Genomic DNA, 25,700 nt, shown 5'->3' with positions numbered 1-25,700 from the left:
TTCCCCTCTCCCTGTTGCCTTTCCACTCTCAGTCCACAATAGAGGCCCATATCACAATCGGGTTTATCATCAGTTACATGCTTCATGAAACTTGCTTTTTTGCAGCAGCAGTAGCAGTACAGTGCCATACATAAAATTACTACAAAACTGTGCAAAAATCTTAGGCACCCCAGCTATATATATGTGCCTGAGACTATTGCACCCAGTACTGTAGTTTCTCATTGATTCTGTTACATTTCTTTGTTCTACTGTGAGGTGCAAGAAACTATATATCAGGATAGTCTGTGGTGACATATACTTTGATAATAAATTTACTTTGAATTTTAACAACCATTAAAAATCTGAAACCAACCTCATTTTACTATTGTTTTGAAAATTTCCATATTAGCTTGTCACACAATACAAGCTTGGCTAAACTACTAGTAGTACATTCAAGTTATCCATAAAACAACATCAAATATTTACATACAAGTTAGACAGAATGAATTGGAATGAATGTAACAGATTTGCATTAGACCAATTTTTTGATAAGTTTGTCCAAATCAAATTTGCCACGACTTGTTCATACCATCAGGGAGATGGTATTGGAAAGAGCCTAAAGACCCATTTGTCCTTTGCCATCTGATTTCTAAACAAGGAACCCATAATCTCTACTTTGTTATTCCCATTTCTGCACTATTATATTAATTTTACTTCTTTGTATTGCATAGCTGCTGAAAAATAAAATTTCACATCACAAGACAGTGATTCTGATCCAAAATAATAAACAACGATTATTCAGAACACAAAAATAAACATACACTATTACAGACTGCATGACTGAGAAACACCATGTTGGCATAACTAGTCCAGACATCCCACCTCTCCTGGAAGGTCCAGGAGTCTTCTGCAATTTAGTAGTGGCTCCCTGATGCCCGCAAATGATATACAATGTCCCGGAATTTGATTTTTTTTGAGGGCGAGCGTGAGAGAGCACGCGAGAGAGCGAGCGCGAGTGAGAGCAAGAAAACAAGCGTGCGAGAGAGAGCAAGAGAGTGAGTGAGAGCGAGAAAGCAAGCGTGAGAGAGCAGGAGAGAAAGCGAGCACGAGAGCGACCACTAGCAAGAGAGCGCGCACACGCGCGCGATAGAGAGCAAGAGAGAGTTCCAAAAAAAGTCAGAGTGGCAGAGTGTTCCAAAAAAAGAAAATATAAAACGTACGTCACCCCAGACTACACTAAAGTGTACCCCTGCCTAATAGGGGTCAAAAATAATGACAGTGTTGCTCGCTGCACTGTTTGCAACAGTGACTTTTCTATTGCCCATGGTGGGTTAAAATGTAAAAGACATGTTGAGGTGAGTTTAACAGGTGTCATTCATTCATTAGCATAGCTAACGTTATTTAAACTAGCTGGCTGGCTGCTAAGGAGCTACTCTATTGCAGACATCCCACCTCGCCCGGAAGTCTCCCGCAAATTGATGGTGCTACCTCCCTGAAATGAGCTTTTGCAGGGTGGAATGTCTGCTAGTCTCCAAAACTATTTACATTCCATATGGAAATCACCTCAGCCTTTCAGCAAATTCAGCCTTTCTTTTTTCTTGAGTATACAAATTTAAGTTTCCTTCCAAAAGGATCCAGGGTATTTGCCTCAACCACTAACTGAGAAAGCGAGTTGCCCATTCCTAACCACTTTATTAAATAAATTGTTTTTTTTATCCCTTTAAGTTCATTAATTCTAGTTTTGGAGATCAGTTTTAGATCGTTCCACAAGTGAGAACATCACTTCTCAATTTATTCTGTCAACAAAGTGTCCCCTCTGCCATTTGATTTTGAAAAGATGAACCCATAAACTCCACCTTGCGATTCTTTTGGGGCTATTATAGTAATGTTTTCTCTTTGGACTCACAACACACTGGAGGAACTCAGCAGGTTGGGCAGCATCCGTGAAAACAATCAGTCAATCTTTCGGGCCAGAACCATTCATCAGGAGACCTGTTGAGTTCCTCCAGCGGGTTGTGAGTGTTGCTTTGACCCCAGCATCTTCAGAGTATTTTGTGTTTTCTTTGTACTGCTGCTGCAAAACAACAAATTTCACATCACAAAACAGTCGTAAACCACTCCATTCTTAGAACTTCTGCTGAACTATCTGAAGATAGGGACTTCCTTCTATTCTTAGAAAAGTATAGATCCAAAAGAAGATTTAATAATTTCTAAGGTTCCATGTTAATAAACTTACCTGGTGTTTCCCCAGTGCTCTTAGATACAATGATAACATAAGGAGCAGGAGTAGGCCATCTTGCCTGTCGAGCCTGCTCCACCTTTCAATAGCGGCCGTGGACTCACCTCCATCTACCTGCCTTTTTCCCATATCTGTTAATTCCCCTACTATGTAAAAATCTGTCCAACCTTGTCTTAAGTATAGCTACTGAGGTAGCCTCCACTGTGGGGACAGGAACAACGTACTGTTACTTCACATCCTAGGTTGTAACCTCATGACCTAAAATCAGCACAGGAATCAGCCCTTCAGCCCTTGAGCATTAACACCAAACCCATCTGTGTGCTGTTCGGTTGTATCCTTCGAGGCCTGCCTATTTATATTTGTGTAAATGCTTCTTAAGCATAGTCATTGTATTTCACATGAACATTAATGACATTGAGCCACAAAAGCATGACTAAAAGCTTGGTTAAAGACAAGGATTTTAAGGAAATGAGAAATAGAGTAACAAAAAGCTAAATGGAGAGAATATGAAATCGCAGGATCTTAGCAGCTAAGAGCAAGATCAGCATTATGGAGTGATTACTCAAATTAAGAATTTGAGGCCATTTCAAGCGGTAATGAAGGACATTACTGACATTTGACAGATTTATAACTCAGGCACTGCTAAACTGAATTCGTTTGAGGTCAGTGAGCATAGATGTGAAAGAGATTGCTGTGAATGGGCTCTTGGTGAATCTGTTTTGAACTACCAAGAGTAGTTGACTCATCTCAAAATATCACAGGCTCATCCCTCCTCACTGTTGAGAGTATATACATGAGACACTGCCTCCAGAAGACAGCACCTGTCAAAGGTCCCCACTGCCGCCTTCCCACACCTACCATTGGACAGAAGGTACAGTAATTGTGCAGAACTTGTTTAATTTATGGTTTTCTGGTGAATGCTGTTTATATGAGACTTAAGGCATCTGTTAGTCTTGCGAGACCATGGATCTGCGCCTGGAAATTCTTCACTCTCCAGGGCACAGCCCTGGGCAAGGTTGTATGGAAGACCAGCAATTGCCCATGCTGCAATTCTCCCCTCTCCACAACACCAATGTTGTCCAAGGGAAGGGCATTAGGACCCATACAGCTTGGCACCAGTGTCCTCGCAGAGCAATGTGTGATTAAGTGCCTTGCTCAAGGACACGACACGTTGCCTTGGCTGGGGCTCGAACTCACAACCTTCAGGCCACTAGTCCAATGCCTTATGAGACTATTTGCCTGATATACTGTGCAAGTTTTTCATTGCACCCATGCATAAATGTACCTGTGCACATGACAATAAACTCAATTTATAATGTCAGAAGATAAAACAAAGCCAGTTAACAGGAGTGCACAGGAAGACTAGGGGCAAAAATGAGACAGATGGAAACCTCAGCTGATAAGCGGAGACAAAGGAGTCAGTTAATCGAACAGTAATGCACAAGGTGGCACAGTAATGGTAAAACTATCTGATCAGCAAGTCAAAACAGGGTCAAAAGAAGGCATTCCTGCCTATACCACTGCGAAAATGGAGCTCAGCAGGTATGATTACAGTAGTAAGGCAATTATAGAAAAGACCAACATTGCTGTTTAAAACATTGCAATTTAGAAACTTAGTAATTTTGATGTATACTATAAAAGCATTATAATATTATGACTGGTAGATGTCCAAACTATTAACCCAGAGTTGAAATTCTACCATATAAATGTGAGAAAGCAAATTTAGTTTTAAAAAAACTACAGTATACTGGAAATAAGATAAACATCATCTGATGCTAGGAACTTCAACTGCCAACACAGAAAGTGTTACTGGATACAGACCAGTCCATCATAGGCAAGGCCTCTCCACCACAGAGTGCATTTACAAGATGTGCTGCCAAAAGGAATTTGCATCCATCATCAAATACACCCACTCTTCAGGCCATGCTCTCTTCTTGCTACTACCATCTGCAGGGAGCTACAGGAGCCTTAGGTCCCACACCACCAGTTCCAGGAACAGCTATTACTCTACAACCAAACCAGTGTGGATAACCTCGCTCCACAAACATTTCCAAGGACTCTACAACTCATGTTCTCAGTATTTTTTTTATGTTTGGACAATTTGTCTTCTTTTGCACATTTGCTGTTTGTCAGCCTGTTTATTAATATTTTTCATAAATTCTATTGCATTTCTTTATTTTCCTGTAAATGTCTGCAAGGAAGCAAACCCCAAAGTAGTATATGTACTTCGATAATAAATTTATTTTGGCTTTTTAGATTACTAGGAATTAAATGCACTGCACCCTAAATAACATTATGTGTATTTATTACAAATCCATTTAGCTTCCTAAGCAAACTTAGACTTAATTACATGGGGGTTTTAGAAATCCAGATACAGCTAACTTCACACTTGTGTAGAACATTTAATTGCCTTTTCCTGGAGTAAATTGCAGAGACCAGGAAAACTACCCTTTCACTAACTTTAGTCTGAAAACTCATACCCTGATCATTTATCTTGCCCTAATAAACTTCTGGAAAGATGTTTACTTGGGAGTGCAGATTTATTAGTTTCTTATCATGCTTTTTAAAAGAATTAGGAGGCACGTGAAAACACCAGATTTAGGCAACCCAGGCATCAGAAAGCCAGCGTTTCACTTACAAACACTAGGAGGACACAAGGAAACTACATCTTCTGTTGAAGAATCAAGAAATATGGGGAATAGTCTAATCAGTGCTAACATTCAGACTTTCACACTTCTCCTTCCAGACTTGTGCTGGAAATCTGGGTGCCAAGAATTCGCTTTTCACTTGTGTTACACACACTCATATTGAGCATTGAACTCAGAGAAGTGCCTGATTTTAGTACTAGTTGTGAACCGGCAGCATCATAAGCTTGGAACTTTCTGGAGATATGATCATACAAGAGAAATTCATTTCCCCATGATAAATTTTATATTATAGCTTTCAAAAGGAAGTTTTACAAGTGGATGTAGCTTAGCACACTGCCTCACAGCAAGTGTACAAGGCATTCCCAAGTGCACCTTAAATAATTTTCTATCCACTGCAATTGATAGGATATGGCGAGCCTTCTGTTTATGTTTTTCGTTCATTTCTTTGCCTAGACCCAATGATACATCTGAAGAGCACAGAAACAGCAATTCAATCCCGTTCGCTAGTCCACTGCAGCAATGAAAAACAGACTTCTAATATACAATTCTTTCATATGACAAAATAAGATCATGAAATCAAGGTGTTATTGTACTTCACTGTAAAAGCTACCAAACACTCCGGAATTTCGCCCCCCACCCCCCCAACCTTCTGCTTCTTTCTTTCTTTCAAAGAGCTGCACAAAACATGATAATAAATTTACTTTGACTCTGAACACCCTCCCCCCAAGGACTGAACATTTTGACTCGCCTTTGGTCAATAACAACATCTGCTCCTAGAAGCAGAACACAACTTTAAATTTCTCGCTTTTGTATTTAAATCTCCCTGCCGACAGAAGTTGCTCCTTCAGCACCCCCCGCCCCCAGGCCCCCAAGCTCTGAAGTTTCCTCCCAAAAACCCTCAGCTCCTTCTTTCCTTCGCCCAATTGAGATGCTCCTCAAAACATCTTTGACCAAGATTTTATTCATTTACTCCCAAGAATTTGGGATTGGAGCCAAATTCTGATGACGCTCCTAAGAAGTGCCTTCTGGTCATTTTTTATAATTTGAAGTTACTTTGGCTCTGTACATCTTTCCACGAGAAACATTGCGATTGCGTAACAACCTGAATAATATTTTTTTTTAAAAATCAACCACAGCATACACCCTGGGATTTTACTTCATAGCCTTCTGGGCTGCAGTAGCTGAGAAACTGCCCCTCTCCCTTCCCCCAAGCTTTCATAGCCGCTGATATACGACCCCTGTGGCAGCGACATGTGCATCTCACTGCTCAGCAGTGGGAGGGGAATAAGGAGCTGGATGTATGATTTAAACTCCCTGGTGACTTGTCGTAACTCAGGGGTTACATATGTTCCCATGGCCTCGCCGTCCTGCCGGGTCTAATTTAAGTTCATAGAAAAGCAGTGAAGGAAGCCCTCGGTTCAAGCGTGACTGAACACGAATTTATCACTACTGCTCGTTCAACTACACTCCTTGGTTTAGGGGAGTGAAATAGATTACACTTCCTTGATGTAAAGTATCTTTTAAGTATTATTATATTCCCCAAATCTAGTCTGTACACTGCAACCCTCGCTGGTTCACACACTCGCCTGGCCAGTTTAATTCTTCAGTTGTATCTCAAGGTACGTTCAAACTTGAAAACAAAGTGTGCCTGGAGCGCTGACGCTCCCCCTTGCTTCTACTAAACAAAAGATGAACAAGATCACCGCGGTCAGCTTAAGAGCTCAGACACTGATCGTTCCCCGGCGGTAATCGCATTTTGATTCCATTCCCTCCAGTCAATGGGAGGGCGACAACTCCTCCATGCTAAACTGGGTCTTTAAATGACCACCACCCGATGCCTGCTTCAACACACTTACATAAATTTGGTCATGCCGGAACCTGCGGCTGAGCACATCCAGGAGAATGGTCTCATCCAGCTCGGACAATGTGGCCAGGTCCTCCGGGCCGGTGCTGTCGGCGGCCGAGCACATCTCCCCACAGCGTCCGTCACTCAGCACACAGAGCTCAGCTCCCGCGCTAAAGGATGCGGTACCAAAACCTGTCAGTTTCTTCCGGACACCTCCAAGTCTACTCTGACATGACCGCCCCTCTTCACTGACGCTAGTGCCTCCTTTTGTGTTAACCTAGGAAATGCAAATTATACACTAGTAACAGCAAGGAGACACTTTCTTGTGCTGAAATAAAACCAGTTTCTAAACCAGTCCCTTTCTTATAAGAAAACCGGAGGAGCTCATTGGCGCCCCCTTGTAGAATTCCAGCCAATCGCCTTGACTGACGAACCAATGCCAACACTCCGCCTTAGCTCCATGCGAACGCATTTCCTCTATTATCCGAGGTCTGCTCTCAGTTGTGCGCTTTCCCAAGGTAGAACAGAAATACAAGCTCTCTTGGTTCACCTTTCACCCTACTAGCCCCTGCATCCAATATACCATTCTTCATTATTTCCATCAGACCTAATGGAATCTCATCATCCCTTCTCTCCCGCCTTTCTGCTTTCCACATGGATCACTCTCTTTGAGACTCCCTGGTCTGCTCAACACTCCCCACCCACCCCTCCATATCCCCCAATACTTTATCACGCAACTGTAGCAGATGCAACATGTTCCTTCTCCCCTTCCCTCGCGACCTCAAAAGCCCTTCTAAGTGAGGCAGAGATTTGCGTGCACTTCCTCCAACCTAGTCGAAAGCATTCAGTGCTGGCAATGTGGCATCCTGCAAACCAGTGCCACCAAGTATCAACTCTGTGACCATATTGCAGAGCACCTGTACTCTGTCTTCAGCCATCTTGAACTTCTGGAGGCATCTCAGTTCTTCTCCCCTTATCCTTCCCACACCTACTTGTCCTTGGCCTTCTCTTTCACCACAGTGAGACCAAACACAAACTAGGACACCTCCTATCTAGCTCCTGATCTGCCAAGTTCCTCCAACATCTTGTGTGTGTGTTGCTTTGGATTTCCAGCTTCTGCAGATTTTCTCGTGTTTGTAACGTCTCATATCTGTTTGTGACCCAACAATCCAATGGTACGAATCGTGAATGCTGCAATTTCAGGTAATTCACATAACCTGTGTCCCTTTACCACTTCCACAAGTTTACCCAGGTCCTTTCTCCCTTTGTTCGCCTCTCATCTCTCTTCCACCATCCAACCCGCCACTCCCCCCCCAGATAGAATGCAAGGCCTGAGAAGAAACAGGTCTGGCAAGTAGTGAGAGGGGAGGAATTGCAGGTGGCGAGCATGGGACACAGGTATTCACAATCTATAGTGTCAGCTGGGGGCCCTAATGTCAGACTTCCAAGTTTGCTTTTGATACAAAACTAGATTGGGATGGGGATGAGCATGTGAAGAGGTTTGCAAGGGATATAAGCAAGCTTACTGAGTGGATGAGAACATGGCAAATGGGATATTCTGTGGAAAGTTGTGGTTCAGTGCACAAAAGAGAAGAACAGAGTATTTTTTTCAATCAAATTGAGAACTGTTGATGTTGACTTCTTCACACTCATCACTAGCGTGCAGGTGCAGCAAACAATAGGGCGACACTGTAGATCAGCGTGTTAGTGCGACGCTATTACAGCTCAGAGCATCGGGGTTCTGAGTTTGCTTCTGATGTCATGTGTAAAAGTTTATATGCCCTTCCTGTCAAGTTCAAGTGATTCCTCCAGGTGTTCTGCCATATTCCAGATGTACCGGGTAGTAGGTCAGTGTAAGTTTGTCCGGTCATTAGACTAGGGTTTAAGTAGGCGGGTTGCTGGGTGGTAGAGCCTGTCTCATGCTGTATCTCTTTAAAAAATTAACAAGGCAAGTAGGATGTCAACCTTCACTGGGGAGGGTTTGAGGCAAGATATTTGACTGCAGTTATAACAGGTCTTAGTGAGATTGTACCTGAGTACTGTGTACAGTTTGATCACCTGCCATTCAGGGAGTATAACAGAAACTCACCAGACTAGGTCCCGAAAAGGCTATTTGAGGGAAGATTGAGCATGCATTCTCTAAGGTTTAGAAGAATGAGAGATGATCTTATTGAAACTGACAAGCCTTAACAAGCTAGATGAAGGAGGAAAAATCTTTCTGATTGGTGAGTCTGCAACCAAGGATCCCAAATAGCAGGCCACTTAGGACCAAAATGAAAAGAAATGCCGTCACTCAGAGTCTTTGAAATCCTCCACCTTGGAGGGTCGAAGATTCTTGCTCTTTCAATTAATTAAAAACAGAAATCAATTGGATATTAAGAAAAACAAGAGACACGGGGATTTGCAGGAAAATTGAGCCAAAATAGAAGAGTTAGGAAATCAGTTATGAGCTCAGTGAATGGAGAGGTAAAATCTATGTCTGCTTCAAATTGAATTGTCATGCAACCATACATGAATACTCATGAATACAGCCAAACAAAATAACATTACTCTGGAGCATTGAGTTCCAGCAATGTCCTTGTAAATTTTCTCTGTGCTCTTTCAATCTTATTGATATCTTTCCTGTAGGTAGGTGACCAGACCTGTACATAGTGCAGTTGAATGAGCACCAAAGTAAAAATGAAGTGGAAAAAAATTAGGGTAAATTAAAATGTCCTTAAACTATTTTATGATATAAAAGTGATTGCTTTGCGGGAAAATTGCTTAAGATGTACTTTGGTGCCCTTTGCACTTCTTGGCACTCCCTTCACCTATCCAATCCTCTAATCGTTTGATTAAAAGCTAAGCAATGAATGACTGGCTGTCAGTTATTACCACTGCGCTACCATTGTAATGTCAGTTGCATCCCCTTCACGGCTTCAGAGACCCAGTCCCATGTGCCACAATGGGCATTCAATTCTCATCTATGAGAAGGCACATTAAACGACAGTAAATAAATAGTATTCACCAATGGTTCTTTACAATTGTAACAACATAATGGAACTCTGTTAGGAATAAACAAGTAACAAAATAAATAACACTTTTGTTATATAGTCATAGAGTCAGAGATTTATGAAACACTTTAGCAGAGGAATAGGTCCTTTGGCCCATGTAATCCACACCAAACCGTTAGTCCCATCAACCTGCATCTGACCCATAGCTCTCCATACCCCTCACATCTATGTACTTTTCAAAACTTCTCTTAAATGTTGAAATCAAACCCGCATCCACTACTTCTTCTAGCAGATCGTTCCACTCTCACCACCCTCACCACCCTCTGAGAGTTCCTCCTCACGTTCCCCTTTTCTCCTTAGCCCATGACTTCTAGTTCTAGTCTCACTCAGTCTAAGTGGAAATGCCTGCTTTCATTTACCCTATCCACACCCCTCACTTGGGTGGTGGGGTGGAGATACATCTCTACCAAAGGAAGTGTAAGGCACTCTTTCCCTGCGCTATCCTTCAGGTCACCCTTGGGCAAGGTGTAGCACCTGCTTAGCCCTTCAATCAAGGTCACATGAAGCCAGGGGAGCAGGTGATGGATGGTCGTATGAGCAGCTGATGCACATCGCAAGGCCTGGTTATGCGACCGCCGATGCCAGGCGGAAAATCTCCAAAGAGAATTTTCCTGAGAATTCTCCAGAGAAAGCAGGACCTCCCAGTGGCCACACATTTTAATTCCACATCCCATTCCCATTCTGATATGTCTATCCACGGTCTCCTCTACTGTAAAGATGAAGCCACACTCAGGTTGGAGGAACAACGCCTTATATTCCGTCTGGGTAGCCTCCAACCTGATGGCATAAACATTGACTTCTCTAACTTCCGCTAATGCCCCACCTCCCCCTCGTACCCCATCCGATATTTATTTATATACACACATTCTTTCTCTCTCTTTCCTTTTTCTCCCTCTGTCCCTCTGACTATACCCCTTGCCCATCCTCTGGGTTCCCCCCCCCACCCCATTCCTTCTCCCTGGGCCTCCTGTCCCATGATCCTCTCATATCCCTTTTGCCAATCACCTGTCCAGCTCTTGGCTCCATCCCTGCCCCTCCTGTCTTCTCCTATCATTTCAGATCTCCCCCTCCCCCTCCCACTTTCAAATCTCTTACAAGCTCTTCCTTCAGTTAGTCCTGACGAAGGGTCTCGGCCCGAAACGCCGACTGTACCTCTTCCTAGAGATGCTGCCTGGCCTGCTGCGTTCACCAGCAACTTTGATGTGTGTTGCTTGAATTTCCAGCATCTGCAGAATTCCTCGTGTTTGCGTTTTTAAAATCTCCAAAGAGTATGGCTGGGGTCACCTGTCTTGTAAAGATACTTCCCAGAAGAAGGCAATGGCAAATGACTTTTGTAGAAAAATTTGCCAAGAGCAGTCGTGGTTAAAGAGCATGATCACCCATGTCATATGACATAGCATATAATGATGATGGTCATACACTTCATAAACTATCAAATTTCCCCACATTTTCCTATGATCCAGAGAATAAAGTCCTTTTCAACCTTTCCCTATTGCTCAACATTCTCGTAAGTTTTCTCTGTACTCTTTCAATCTGACTGATATCTTTCCTGTAGGTAGGTGACCAGAACTGCTCATAATTCAGTTGAATGAGCACTGAAGTAAATTGAAGTGGAAAAATCGGGGTAAATAAATGTAGTCTTTCCCAGAGAACAACGAGCTAAACTAAACACACCAGTGGGTGGTGTCAAACAGTATGACACAGAGCTGTGTTGATACAGTAAACAATGTGTACACAATGTGTACACCTGATGACAGAGTTCAAGTATAAAAAGATGCTTCAGCAAGCGTTTTTAAAAGAGTCTGAGATAAGTTTAAAATAGGTTAATTTGAATGACAACACATGACAATTTCACATTTACAGGTCTGACAACACTGTTCATAATCCTGCGGCTGGAAATAATCCTGATGCCTAGTGTGACTGGAATTATCTGATAGGCCACTGCTTACTCATTTTGCTATCTTGCCAATGTAGGAGGAAACCAACAATGAAACCAGTCACTGACCTTAAAGGAAGCAAAGTAGGCAGCAGGGCCAATGGTGGTAATGTGTAATAGAATTATAAAGTGCTGCGAGCAGATAACAACACATCCAGGTAGAAAAATTGTTTAAAGTTTAGCATTGTGAATCTTTTATCTCATTATTCATCAAAGGTAGAAAATGGGGATCCTGACCCTGACTACTACACACACTTCTAAGCTACGTTTTTATATATAGATCCCTACATCACTGTACAGGCCCTTTGGCCCATGAAGGAGTGTTGACCTATAACATACTCCAAGATCAATCTCACCCTTCTCTCCTACACAGCCATCCATTTTTCTATAATCAATGACCTTATCTAAGTGTTTCTTAAATGCCCCTAGTGTACCTGCCTCTGCCACCCGCTGGGAATTCCACACACTCACCACTATCTGTGTAAAAATCTTACCTCTAACATCCTTTCTTCCAGTCACCTTAACTTTATGCCCTCTGGTATTAGATATTTCAGACCCAGGAAAATATCTCTGACTGTGCACTCAATTTATGCCTCTTCTCATCTTGTCTACCTCTATCGAGTCATCTTGCATCCTTCTTTGCTGCAAAGAGAAAAACTGTAGTTCACGCAACCTTTCTTCATAATCCAGGTGGGTTCCTATAAATCTCCTTTGCACCCTCCCGAAAGCTTCCACGTCATTCCTACAATGAGGCAACCAGAACTGAATACCATATTCCAAGTGTGGACTAATCTGGGTTTTATGGATCTGCAACATTATCTCACGGCTCTTGAACTCAATCCCCGACTAATGGGGACATGGGTAACATTGCCAAGCTCTGTATTGATTCCTCATCTCTAAATGCCCTTTTCAAGCTGCATCCTTGAACTGCAAGCCTGCAAAGTGCTACAATTATTGCGGAAGGTATATTGTCTGGTTGCATTATGGCCTATTATGGGAACACCAATGCCTTTGAGTGGAAAATCCTACAAAAGGTAATGGATTTGGCCGAGTACATCACGGTTAAAGACCTCTCAACCATTGGACACATCTGCATGAAACACTGTCTTCGGAAAGCACCCTCCATCATCAAAGATTCTCACCACCAAGGCCATGCTCTTTTCTCTCTGCTGCCATCAGGTAGAAGGTACAGATGCCTCAGCATTCACACTGCCAGGTTCAAGAACCATTATTACGCCTCAACCATTAAGCTTTTGAACAAAAGAGGATAACTACACTCATCTATTGAGATGTTCCCACAACCAAAAACTCACCTTAAGCACTTATTATTATAACATCTTGTTATTTATTGCTATTTATTTTTATTTGCAATTCTACAATTTGTGGCCTTCTAAGCTTTTACCCTTTCATTGACTCTGTTTACAGTCACTATTCTATAGGTTTGCTGAGTATGCCTGCAGGAAAAAGAATCTCAGTGTTGTATATGGTGACATGTACAGTCTGTACTTTGAACTTTTAATTTTGAGGAGCCATTTCCAGGATTTACATTAAAAAATTACAAGACATTTCCATGTAGAAAGGGTGCATGATGTGAAGAAGAAACTGGATTCATAGTGTCCCCATGCATAGAGACTAGCAAAACACATTACAGTGCCAATTGGGGTTCGAATCTAGCCACTGTCTTTAAGGAGTTTGTATGTTCTTCCCATTACCGCATAGAATTCCTTTGGGTGCTGTAGTTTCCTTTCACATTCCAAAAGTGTACAGTTAAGATTAGGGTTCATGCATTGTGGGCATACTATGTTAGCATAGGAATCGTGACAACACTTGTGGTTTTCCCCCAGTACAATCCTCAGACTGTGTTGGATGTTGATGCTAATGATGCATTTCACTGAAGTCCATGTTATAAGTAATGCTAGCCTTGATCTCTAATCTCTCTGAACTATTATCCTTTGTGATGGTGGAGTTCACAGCCTTGGTAGGTACTGTCATTGTTGTTAGGGTGAATATTTGCAGTGGATTTTATTGATGGCACGCAGTACCGTAATGTGTCAGTGGTGGAAAGCATGAATATTTTGGGTGACGATGGAAAACCTATCAAATTGGTTGCCTTATCCTGGAAGCTGGAAGCTGGAAGCTGGCCAGTTTCTTAAATCCTGTTACAGCTGTGTTCATCCAAGCAAATGGAAAGTATTCTATCATTTTGCCGGCATGGGCCTTGCAGGTGGAAAACTTTGGCAGACTTGGAGAGGGGTTATTTATAGCAGGATACTCAGCCTCTAAACCAACCTTAGACACAAGGGATTCTGCAAATGCTGGAAATCTTAAGCAACACACACAAGATGCTGGAGGAACCCAGCAGCAATGTTTCCTCTAATTTTTACTAGTCAGTGTGTGCAAAAGTATTAAGTTGTGCAAATTTTTTTCCTGTGACAAAAGTATGTGCGCACTGAATGCACACACAGCTCAGGGGATCTCCCATCCACTGCTACCAACCTTATAGTTCCCATACCCCGCACTTCCCATTTCTACCTCTCACCCAAGATCCACAAACCTGCCTGTCCAGGTAAACCCATTGTTTCAGCTTGCTCCTGCCTCACCAAACTCATTTCTGCATACCTCAACACTGTTTTATCCCCCCCTTGTTCAATCCCTTCCTACCTACGTTTGTGACACTTCTCACACGCTGAAATTTTTCGATGATTTTAAGTTCCCTGGCCTCCATTGCTTTATGTTCACCATGGATGTCCAGTCCCTATATACTTCCATCCCCCACCAGGAAGCTCTCCGTTTCTTTTTGGATTCCAGACCTAACCAGTTCCCCTCTACCACCACTCTGCTCCGTCTAGTGGAATTAATCCTTACTCTTAATAATTTCTCCTTCGGCTCCTCCCACTTCCTCCAAACTAAAGGTGTAGCCATGGGCACCCGTATGGGTCCTAGCTATGCCTGCCTTTTTGTTGGCTTTGTGGAACAATCCATGTTCCAAGCCTATACTGGTATCTGTCCCCCACTCTTTCTTCGCTACATCGATGACTGCATTGGCGCTGCTTCCTGCATGCATGCTGAGCTCATTGACTTTATTAACTTTGCCTCCAACTTTCACCCTGCCCTCAAGTTTACCTGGTTCATTTCCGACCCCCTCCTCCCCTTTCTAGATCTTTCTGTCTCTATCTCTGGAGACAGCTTATCTACTGATGTCTACTATAAGCCTACGGACTCTCACAGCTACCTGGACTATTCCTCTTCTCACCCTGTCTCTTGCAAAAATGCCATCCCCTTCTTGCAATTCCTCCGTCTCCTCCGCATCTGCTCTCAGGATAAGGCTTTTCATTCCAGGTGAAAGGAGATGTCCTCCTTTTTTAAAGAAAGGGGCTTCCCTTCCTCCACCATCAACTCTGCTCTCAAACGCACCTCTCCTATTTCACACACATCTACTCTCACCCCATCCTCCCGCCACCCCACTAGGAATAGGGTTCCCCTTGTCCTCACCTACCACCCCACCAGCCTCCGGGTCCAACATATAATTCTCCGTAACTTCTGCCACCTCCAATGGGATCCCACCACTAAGCACATCTTTCCCTCCCCCCCACTCTCTGCTTTCCGCAGGGATCGCTCCCTATGCGACTCCCTTGTCCATTTGTCCCCCCCATCCCTTCCCACCGATCTCCCTCCCGGTTCTGTTGCCTGAGCCTTTGTACACCGTCCAAACGCGATTTACTTGCCAAGTGACGCTTCAAAAACTCAAGTTTCAAAATATCATCCCATTTATTTCCACTAGCAAATTCTCCAGCAACTTTCACATCACGTCAATACAAACAGATAACTCCAGTTTCTGAATCATACATAAATATTTCTCGTAGCTGAACGTTCATGACCTCATGAGCTTTCAGTGTAACAGTTTCTACTATTTTGTTAAGCCATTCAACTTTAAACAAATTTGCAGTTCTTTTGCGTTTCACGCCCTTTGCTTCTTTTGAATTCGACATCGTGAATCAATATTTTTTCCAATAAAAACTTAGTAAGCTATCTACAGGATTTGAAACAGGTCTTGGTAAACTTTACGATATGAACACTGTCCGTCAAAGATGGCTGCCACCGTGATGCAGCTGTACAAACCGCAACAGGATAGGTGAGATGACGTAAATTAGTGATGTACTTTGTGGTATTTGAAAAACCGACTAGTTAACAGAAACAGTTAGCTAAAAGATTATTTTCAATAAGTATAGTTATTAATTACTACATTACTTTAAGTAACTAACCTTTTGTGTGCACATTAATTTCCTTTGTGTGCTGGTTGAAAAACGTGTGTGCGCACACGCGCTCAGCTTAGAGGGAACTATGCCCAGCAGGTCAGTTAACATCTATGGAAAATAATAAAGTGTTGACATTTTGGGCCGAGGCCCATCATCAGGCTAAACTTTAAATAACCTTTGTACTTCATGTGTTATTATCTGTTTCCAACAATTTCTAATTCTATTACATATTGCTAACATTGAACTGCTGCCTACTTTCTTTCCAGATGAAGATCCTTGGCCTGAAATGTCAAAACTTTATTCCTTACAATTGATGCTGCCCAACCTGCTGAGTTCCTCCAGATTTTTTGTGTGTGTTACTGTGGATTTCCAGCAACTACAGAATCTCTTGAGTTTAGGCAGCATCAATGGAGGGAAACAAATAGCCAACATTTGGGTGGAACCCTTCATCAGGCCTGATCTTGTAACAAGAGCATTTATATGACTTGCCCAGCTGAGATTTTCATCAGTGGCGATTCCAGAATGTTGAAGATGGGGGAATCTGACCCCAGTATTACCACTGAGTGTCAAGGGCTGGTAATGACATCTTCTCTTGTAGCAGATAATAATTGTCTGGCACTTTTATAAATACAGTAAGAGAAGTCTACATCACAATGTGTAAGCAGTTCAGAAGATCTGAAAATCCCATGAGAGATATTACCAGCAGCACCATTGTCGGTCCAAAATGCTGGTGTCAGAATATGATTGGAGAAGTTGTAAATTGTTGTGGCAGAATTTTGAGAACTGGAAACAATGCAAAAGGAAATGTCAGACGAGGTAACCTTGTGGCTTCAAAAGAAACAATTGGAAAGAAGAAAAGTCGAACTTAAACAGGAAGTTGGAGAGTAAGTCAGGACGTAAACCACTGTGAGGTCAGAGGCACACATGTGGAGAAACTCTAATTTTGAAACTTAGAGTTGTGCTAATTGAGTTCATGATATGTATTAATGTGTTAATGTGGTCACTGCAATAACTGATGTGCTATTTGCATATTTTCAATTTAAGTTTTTATTCATTAATTATGTAATGAAATATGCTTGGGTAGATAGTAATTCAAAGCAATATTTGCATGAAGGACTTAGCTGAATTTATGTTATAAAGAATGATGCACCAGAATGATTAGCTAGAATTTCAGAGGTGTTAGTGCAGTCATATGAAAATAACTTCAAAACTGAATGAATCAATAATCCGAACATTGTTGTCTCCTTTAGATTTATAACTATGAAAATAACTACGATATCTGAGGTGGAAGTTTCTATGCAGTGGGCGGTGAGTGTGTTGAAGTGAGCCACCTCAAGGTGGGTACAGTACTTTAAAAAGCAGTTGGTCTAGCACATGGAGGGGTGGGGCTTACCAGGATATGGAGTGAACACAGGAAATTTGTACTAACTGGGTGGGTGCTGGGGTCAGCATGGGCTCATTAGGCCGAGTGGCCTCTATCACTGCTGTATTGCTCTCTGACTCTCTGACTCTAATTAGTTAATAGCATCATTTTATATAGTTAACTGATAATATAATGTAACGTACAGTACTGTGCCAGAGTCTTGGGCACAGTACTGTAGTAATTTTTGCACAGTACTGTGGTAATTTTATGTATTGCATTGTACTGCAGCAAAAAAAGGCACAAGTTTCATGACATATATGAGTGATGATAAACCTGATTCTGATATGGGTCTCTTTTGTGGACTAAGTGTGGGAAGGAGGCGAGGAAATGGGAATCATGTTTGGGAAAATTGGAAGGGAGAGGGGATGGAGTGGGAAGAATTATTGAGACCTTCTGTAATGGTCGATTTTAAAAACCTCAGCTTAAATGCTCTCTAGCTTCTCTGGCAAACCTGCCTGCAAGGAGATTAGTCCCCATCGGGTTCAGGTGTAACCTGTCCTTTTTGTACAGGTCATATCTTTCCCAGAAGAGATTCCAATGATCCAGAAATCTGAAACACTACCCCCTGCACCAGTTCTTCAACCACACGCTCATCAGCTAAATCATCCTATTCTTATTCTCAGTGGCATGTGACACAGGCAACGATCCAGAGATTATTACCCTGGAGGCCCTGCTTTTCATCTTTCTACCTAATTCCTGGTACTCTCTCTACAGGACCTCCTTCCTTTTCCTACCTATGTCGTTGGTGCCAATATGTACCACGACATCTAGTTATTCATGCTGCCCTTTTAGAATGCTGTGGACCCAGTCTGAGATACCCATAACCCTGGCACCCAGGACCATCCAGGTGTCTCTTTCATGTCTACAAGATCCATTATCTGCTTCTCTGATTATGGAATCCCCTACCACTCCAGTACTCCTCTTCCCCCCCATTCCCTTTTGAGCCACAGAGACAGAATCAGTGCAAGAGATCAGGTCACTGCAGCTTCCCCCGGTAGATTGCTCCCTCCCCGCCAACAGGATCCAAAGTATTTTATTGTACAGAATGGACACTGAGGTATTCTGCACCGGCTGCTTACTTCCTTTCCCTCTCCTAACAGTCACCCAGGTACCTGCCTCCTGCAACTTAGGGGTGATTTAACACGTCCTCATTTTCCCATATAAACCGAAAGTCATCCAGCTGCAGCTTCAGTTCCTTAACATTGCCTCCAAGGAGCTGCAGCTCAACGCACTTCATGCAGATGCAGTTATCAGGGAGACTGAAGGTCTACCACAGTTCCCACCCCTCACACAAGAAACAGACTCTGGACATGTTCTCAGTGCACTAACTACGTACTGACAAAAAAGAAAACTAGAAACCTATTAGAATCTTCGCCAGTGCTTGCTCAAGCCTGTTGAGCCAAAATGGCTGCTCCACTTACACCTTGCTTCTTTTTATTGGCCCCTGTCAAGCGCCTTATAGATCATTTGATTCCAGCCACCAAAAAATCCCGATAGCACCTGAGCTGTTTTGAAACCTCGTGCTGTGTCACCAACAAATGACCTCTCATGCTGATTGCGGCCCTCCGAGAAGAATTATTTGGTAATAACTGCCAACTGACATGAATAAGAACATAGGAACATAAGAAATATGAGCAGGAGTAGGTCATCTGGCCCGTCGAGCCTGCTCCACCATTCAATAAAATCATGGCTGATTTAGCCATGGACTCATCTCCACCTACCTTCCTTTACCCATAACCCTTAATTCCCCTACTACGCAAAAATCTATCCAATCTTGTTTTAAATATATTTACTGAGGTAGCCTCCAATGCTTCATTGGGCAGAGAATTCCACAGATTCACCACTCTCTGGGAAAAGCAAGTCCTCCTCATCTCTGTCCTAAATTTACTCCCCTGAATCTTGAGGCTATATCCCCTAGTTCTAGTCTCACCTACCAGTGGAAACAACTTTCCTGCCTCTATCTTATCCATCCCTTTCAAAATGTTATGTTTCTGTGAGAGCTCATCTCATTCTTCTGAACTCCAATGAGTACAATCCCAGGTAACTCAATCTCTCCTCTTGGTCTAAACCCCTCATCTCTGGAAACAACCTGGTGAAACTCTTCTGCAGCACCTCCAAAGCCAGTATATCCTTCCTCAAGCAAGGAGATCAGAACTGCACACAGTACTCCAGGTGCAGTCTTACCAGTAGCATGCACACTTGCAGCATAACCTCCCTGCTCTTAAATTCAATCCCTCCAGAAGGCAGTACCATCAATAAACCTATAGACTCTACAACTAAGGAGAAACATTTGGAGGCTTGTTTTATTAAGGTTGTGGGAAAAAGGACATTAAGAACATTTGTTATGATGGTTGGAGGAGAAAATGTTCGGCGCCTATCTTGTGTTGATCGGTCAAGGAGAAGAGTGGCCAACAGGTATCAAGTGCCTTATCTGCAATACTATAACAGTATGATAGCAGAAGCCTCAGCCATAAATCTGGAGGAGAATAGGAAATTAATGTCACAAAGTCACAGAGCACTACAGAACAGAAACAAGCCCTTTAGCCCATCTAGTTCATGCTAAACTATTGCCATCAAAAAGAGTCATGGAGCATTACAACATGTCCATGGATGAGATTGAAGATTGAAGTTTTATCAATGGCTTTAGGGATCAGCAATGTTTAAAATCAATACTTAGGCTTTGGTGTGTTACAGCATCAAGATGGAGTAGATTGTGGCTGGGACAGTTGTAATGCAGGAAGGGTGAAGAATATACCCGACAAGAACTATGCCAAGATAAGATTGTTTCAGGAGAATGCATCAACTGCCACTCCTGGGAAAATGTCATCCAAGTGCCCATACAAAGTTGACCCCCATCCCTCAGAAACTGATTGGAAAGCTGAGCCTACTGGGCCTGAACACCTTCCACTGCAATTGGATCCTAGACTTCCTGACTGGGAGACCTCAGTCAGACCGGATCGGAAGCAGCATCTCCAACACCATCACACTAAGCACGGGGGCCCCCCAGGGCTGTGTGCTTAGTCCACTGCTGTTCACTCTGCTGACCCACGACTGTGCTGCAACGCACAGCTCCAACCATATCATCAAGTTCGCCGATGACACGACCATGGTGGGTCTCATCAGCAAGAATCATGAGTCAGCATACAGAGAGGAGGTGCAGCGGCTAACAGACTGGTGCAGAGTCAACAACCTGTTTCTGAATGTGAACAAAACAAAAGAGATGGTTGTTGACTTCAGGAGGACACGGAGTGACCACTCTCCGCTGAACATCAACGACTCCTCCGTAGAGATCGCTAAGAGCACCAAATTTCTTGGTGCTCACCTGGCGGAGAATCTCACCTGGTCCCTCAACACCAGCTCCGTAGCAAAGAAAGCCTAGCATCACCTCTACTTTCTGCGAAGGCTGAGAAAAGTCCATCTCCCACCCCCCAGCCTCACCACATTCTACAGAGGTTGTATTGAGAGCATCCCGAGCAGCTGCATCACTGCCTGGTTCAGAAATTGCACCGTCTCAGATTGCAAGACCCTGCAGCGGATAGTGAGGTCAGCTGAGAAGATCATCAGGGTCTCTCTTCCCGCCATTAGACATGCTGCATCCGTAAAGCAAGCAGCATTATGAAGGACCCCACGCACCCCTCATACAAACTCTTCTCCCTCCTGCCATCTGGCAAAAGGCACCGAAGCATTCAGGCTCTCACGACCAGACTGTGTAACAGTTTCTTCCCCCAAGTCATCAGACTTCTCAATACTCAGACGCTGGACTGACATCAACCTACTGCCCTCTACTGTGCATATTGTCTTGTTTATTATTTATTGTAATGCCTGCACTGTTTTGTACATTTTATGTAGTCCTGGGTAGATCTGTAGTCCAGTGTAGCTTTGTGTTGTTTTAAGTAGTTCAGTGTAGTTTTTGTACTGTTCATGTAACACCATGGTCCTGAAAAACATTGTGTCGTTTTTACTGTGTACTGTACCAGCAGTTATGGTCGAACTGACAATAAAAAATGACTTGACTTGACTTGAAAACTGCATTTGGATATCATTGGGTCTCATAGCCGAAGGAGCCTGGTTGAATTTCAAATTGGTGAGAACTACATAAAACTGGTTGTTATCCTGTTTCATTTGAAAATTAATTATCAATTGCATTGCACTGAGGAAGGTGATGTTTTGCAAATAATTACTTGGCAATTATTCACTCATGCTTATCTAATTGACGCTGTAGTTTAGAAATGGAGATGCAACATGCCTTTGGTGTTTATTTATAAACTTCAAACATTTAAAATAATTTATGTTGTTATCAACTATTGTATTTCAAAATTGTAAATTGCATGGTTTGAAATCTATTACAGTTGTACATTCTTTTACAAGTCTAGTACAGTTGTACATTCTTCGACCTATTCTCGAAGTTTGACTAGAATCTGTCCGTGGGGCAAAAATAGTCAGGTCTCTCAGTCAAGCACAAAAGAGAATTCTTTTAAAACAATTATTAAAACTGACTGGATGCCATAAGGAAGGAAATATAAGTACATCACTTCAAATATTAGCGATAAAGCGTTTTGAGACGCTGGTGTTGAAGCATATCAGCTCCTGTCTGAATGGTGACTTGGATCCACTCCAATTCACCTACCATAGCAACAGGTCCACAGCAGATGCTATGCCGTGGACCCTGGAACATCTGGACAGCAAATATATCAGAATGTTTTTTTTAATCAATTACAGCTCAGTAGTTAACACCATCATCCCCTCAAAAGAGCCCATGGAATTACAGGAAAGTTACATACGTGGATAGAGCATTGGCTGATTGGCAAGAAACAGAGAGTGGGAATAAAGGGATCCTATTCTGGTTGGCTGCCAGTTACCAGTGGTGTTCCGCAGGGATCAGTGTTGGGGCCGCTTCTTTTTACATTGTACATCAACGATTTGGATTATGGAATAGATGGCTTTGTGGCTAAGTTTGCTGACGATACGAAGATAGGTGGAGGGGCCGGTAGTGCTGAGGAAACGGAGAGGTCTGCAGAGAGACTTGGATAGATTGGAAGAATGGGCAGAGAAGTGGCAAATGAAGAACAATATTGGAAAGTGTATGGTTATGCACTTTGGCAGAAAAAATAAACGGGCAGACTATTATTTAAATGGGGAAAGAATTCAAAGTTCTGAGATGCAACGGGACTTGGGAGTCCTCGTACAGGATTCCCTTAAAGTTAACCTCCAGGTTGAGTCAGTAGTGAAGAAGGCGAATGCAATGTTGGCATTCATTTCTAGAGGAATAGAGTATAGGAGCAGGGATGTGATGTTGAGGCTCTATAAGGCACTGGTGAGACCTCACTTGGAGTACTGTGGGCAGTTTTGGTCTCCTTATTTAAGAAAGGATGTGCTGATGTTGGAGAGGGTACAGAGAAGATTCACTAGAATGATTCCGGGAATGAGAGGGTTAACATATGAGGAACGTTTGTCCGCTCTTGGACTGTATTCCTTGGAGTTTAGAAGAATGGGGGAGACCTCACAGAAACATTTCGAATGTTAAAAGGCATGGACAGAGTGGATGTGGCAAAGTTGTTTCCCATGATGGGGGAGTCTAGTACGAGAGGGCATGACTTCAGGATTGAAGGGCGCCCTTTCAGAACAGAAATGCAAAAAAATTTTTTTAGACAGAGGGTGGTGAATCTATGGAATTTGTTGCCACAGGCAGCAGTGGAGGCCCAGTCATTGGGTGTATTTAAGGCAGAGATTGATAGGTATCTGAGTAGCCAGGGCATCAAAGGTTATGGTGAGAAGGCGGGGCAGTGGGACTAAATAGGATAAAATGGATCAGCTCATGATAAAATGGCGGAGCAGACTCGATGGGCCGAATGGCCTACTTCTGCTCCTTTGTCTTATGGTCTTATGGTCTAAAATTAATCAATAAACTCCAAAACCTGGGCCTCAATACCCCCTTGTGCAAATGGATCCTGGATTTTCTCATTTGTAAACCCAGTTTGGATTGGCAAAAGCATCTTCACAATCTCCATCAGCACAGGAGCACCACTGGGATGTGTACTTAGCCCCCAATCTACTCACTTTACACCTATGATTATGTGGCTAAGTACAGCTCCAACACCATATACAAGCTTGCTGACGACACCACTGTTAGTCATCAAAGGCGGTGATGGATCAGGAAGAAGATTGAAAATTTGGCTGAGTGGTGTAATAACAACAACCTCTCACCCAATATCAATAAGACCAAGGAACTGATGGTAGATTTCAGGAGAGGGAAACCAGAGCTCTATAAGCCAGTACTCGTCGGAGGATCAGAGGTGGAGAGGGTCAGTAGCTTTAAATTTCTGCGTGTCACAATCTCAGAGGACCTATCCTGGACCTATCATATGAATATTATTGCGAAGAAAGCACAAGAACGCCTTTACTTCCTCAGGCGTCTGTGGAGGTTCGGCATATCATCGAAAAACTTGGCAAACTTCTATATATGTGCGGTGGAAAGTGTGATGTCTGACTGCATTACAGCCTGGTGTGGGAACACCAAGGTAGTGGGTTCAGCCCAGTACATCGCAGGTAAAACCCTCCCAACTATTCAGCATGTCTGCATGAAACATATCAGCTCCTGTCTGAATGGTGACTGGGATCCTCTCCAATTCACCTACCAAAGCAGCAGGTTCACAGCAGATGCTATCTCGTGGTCTCTTCATACAACCCTGGAACATCTGGACAGCAAAGGTATATACATCAGAAAAGTAGTATGAGTTATCAGAGATCCTCACCACCCAGTCCATGCTCTTTTCTCACTGCTGCCGTCAGGTGCCTCAGGACTTACATTATCGGGTTCAAGAACAGTTACTGCTCCTCAACCATCAGGCTCTTGAACAAAAGGGGATAGCTACACTCATTTAAGGACTCTGTTATATTGTTATTTCATGCTTGTTATTTATTGCTATTGACTTATATCTACATTTCCTGATGTTTACAATTTACAGTTACTGTTCTGCAGATTTGCTAAGTACGCCTGCAGAAAAAGAATCTCAGGGTTGTATCCGGTGACACATATGTACTCTGATAATAAATTTTACTTTGAACTTTGAACTTTGAACTTTTTGGAAATTGATAAAGGTACAATGTAAAATACTGCTAAGTATCCTATTTCAACATAATCAATACCTTACTGTTAACCCATGTACTCATATAGACCCCTGAATCCGTACTGAGGATTAACAGAGTCCATGACTACCTTGCAAGCTATTCTTTATATAGCACTTATGTTAACTCTAGATGCAATATTCCCTTCGGATTTTACCACCTTTGTCCTGTTTGCCTGCTTCAAGACCATAAACTGGCCAACAAAGGAACGTTTGATGTTAAACAATTAGGACAACAAAGATTCCCTGATGTTATACAGGAAACTCTACTCCAGCCATGTTTCTAAAGCTAGATGCACCGAAGACATTTTATGATTTGTACTGATGACTTGTGGGTTTTGTGACATTGCCACCTAGCAGGTGTCCAGGAGAACAGTTTGCATTTGTGTACATGAATACCCTAGCATTTATTTCCTTGCTGAGCCAGCTATTTGAAAAGCTCTATTCCGATTATGGGTTCCCACAGCATTGTGGGATAGAAATCTCTTCAGTTTTGGCTCACTGTGTTATGTATACATGTTAAAATATAAGAGCAAGGATGTGATGCTGAGGCTTTCTAAAGCATGAGTTAGACCACACTTGGAGTATCGTGAACAGCTTTGGGCCCCTTATCTAAGAAAAGATGTGCTGGCATTGGAGAGGGTTCAAAGGAGGTTCACGAAAATGATTCCAGGATTATGAGGAGTGTTTGATGGCTCTCTAGAATTCAGAAGAATGGCGGGGGGGGGGGATCTCATTGAAACCTATCTGTTGTTGAAAGACCTCGACAGAGTGGATGTGGAGAAGATGTTTCCTATAGTGGGTGAGTCTAGGACCTGAGGGAACAGCCTGAGAATAAAGGGACATCCACTTATAACAGAGATGAGAAGGAATTTCTTAAGTCAGAGGGATGGTGAATCTGTGAAATTCATTGCTACAGACGACTGGGGAGGCCAAGTCATTGAGTATATTTAAAGCAGAGGTTGATAGTTTCTTGGTTAGTCAGGATGTTAAAGATTACGGAGAGAAGGCAGGAGAATAGGGTTGAGAGAGACAATAAATCAGCAGACCAGTCTCGATGGCCGAGCGACCTAATTCTAATCCAATGCCTTACGGTCTTATGGTTTTATGAAACCAGAGGTCCATGAGTCTCTCCTGATTGGAAGATCAGAGGTGGAGAGGTGGAACTTAAAGTTCATAGGTGTCATTATTTTGGA

The 25,700-nt window shown here is 42.8% G+C and overlaps 1 protein-coding gene across 2 annotated transcripts in view; it reads right to left on the bottom strand.

Moving 5' to 3' along the window:
- The window catches only part of LOC134343909 (myosin-IIIb), a 182,234-nt gene extending 175,177 nt beyond the window's left edge, over positions 1-7,057 (bottom strand). For both annotated transcript variants that reach the window (XM_063042818.1, XM_063042819.1), the window contains exon 1: positions 6,723-7,057. In XM_063042818.1, coding sequence (XP_062898888.1) covers positions 6,723-6,836 — 114 coding nt within the window. In that variant the 5' untranslated portion in view covers positions 6,837-7,057. The remainder of the gene's footprint in view (positions 1-6,722) is intronic.
- Between the last annotated feature and the right edge of the window lie 18,643 nt (positions 7,058-25,700).

The sequence above is a fragment of the Mobula hypostoma genome, chromosome 3, assembly GCF_963921235.1.
Source record: "Mobula hypostoma chromosome 3, sMobHyp1.1, whole genome shotgun sequence".
NCBI classification, from domain to species: Eukaryota; Metazoa; Chordata; class Chondrichthyes; order Myliobatiformes; family Myliobatidae; genus Mobula; species Mobula hypostoma.
The sequence above is the reverse complement of the archived record's forward strand: the minus strand, read 5'-3'. Positions and strand labels throughout refer to the sequence as shown.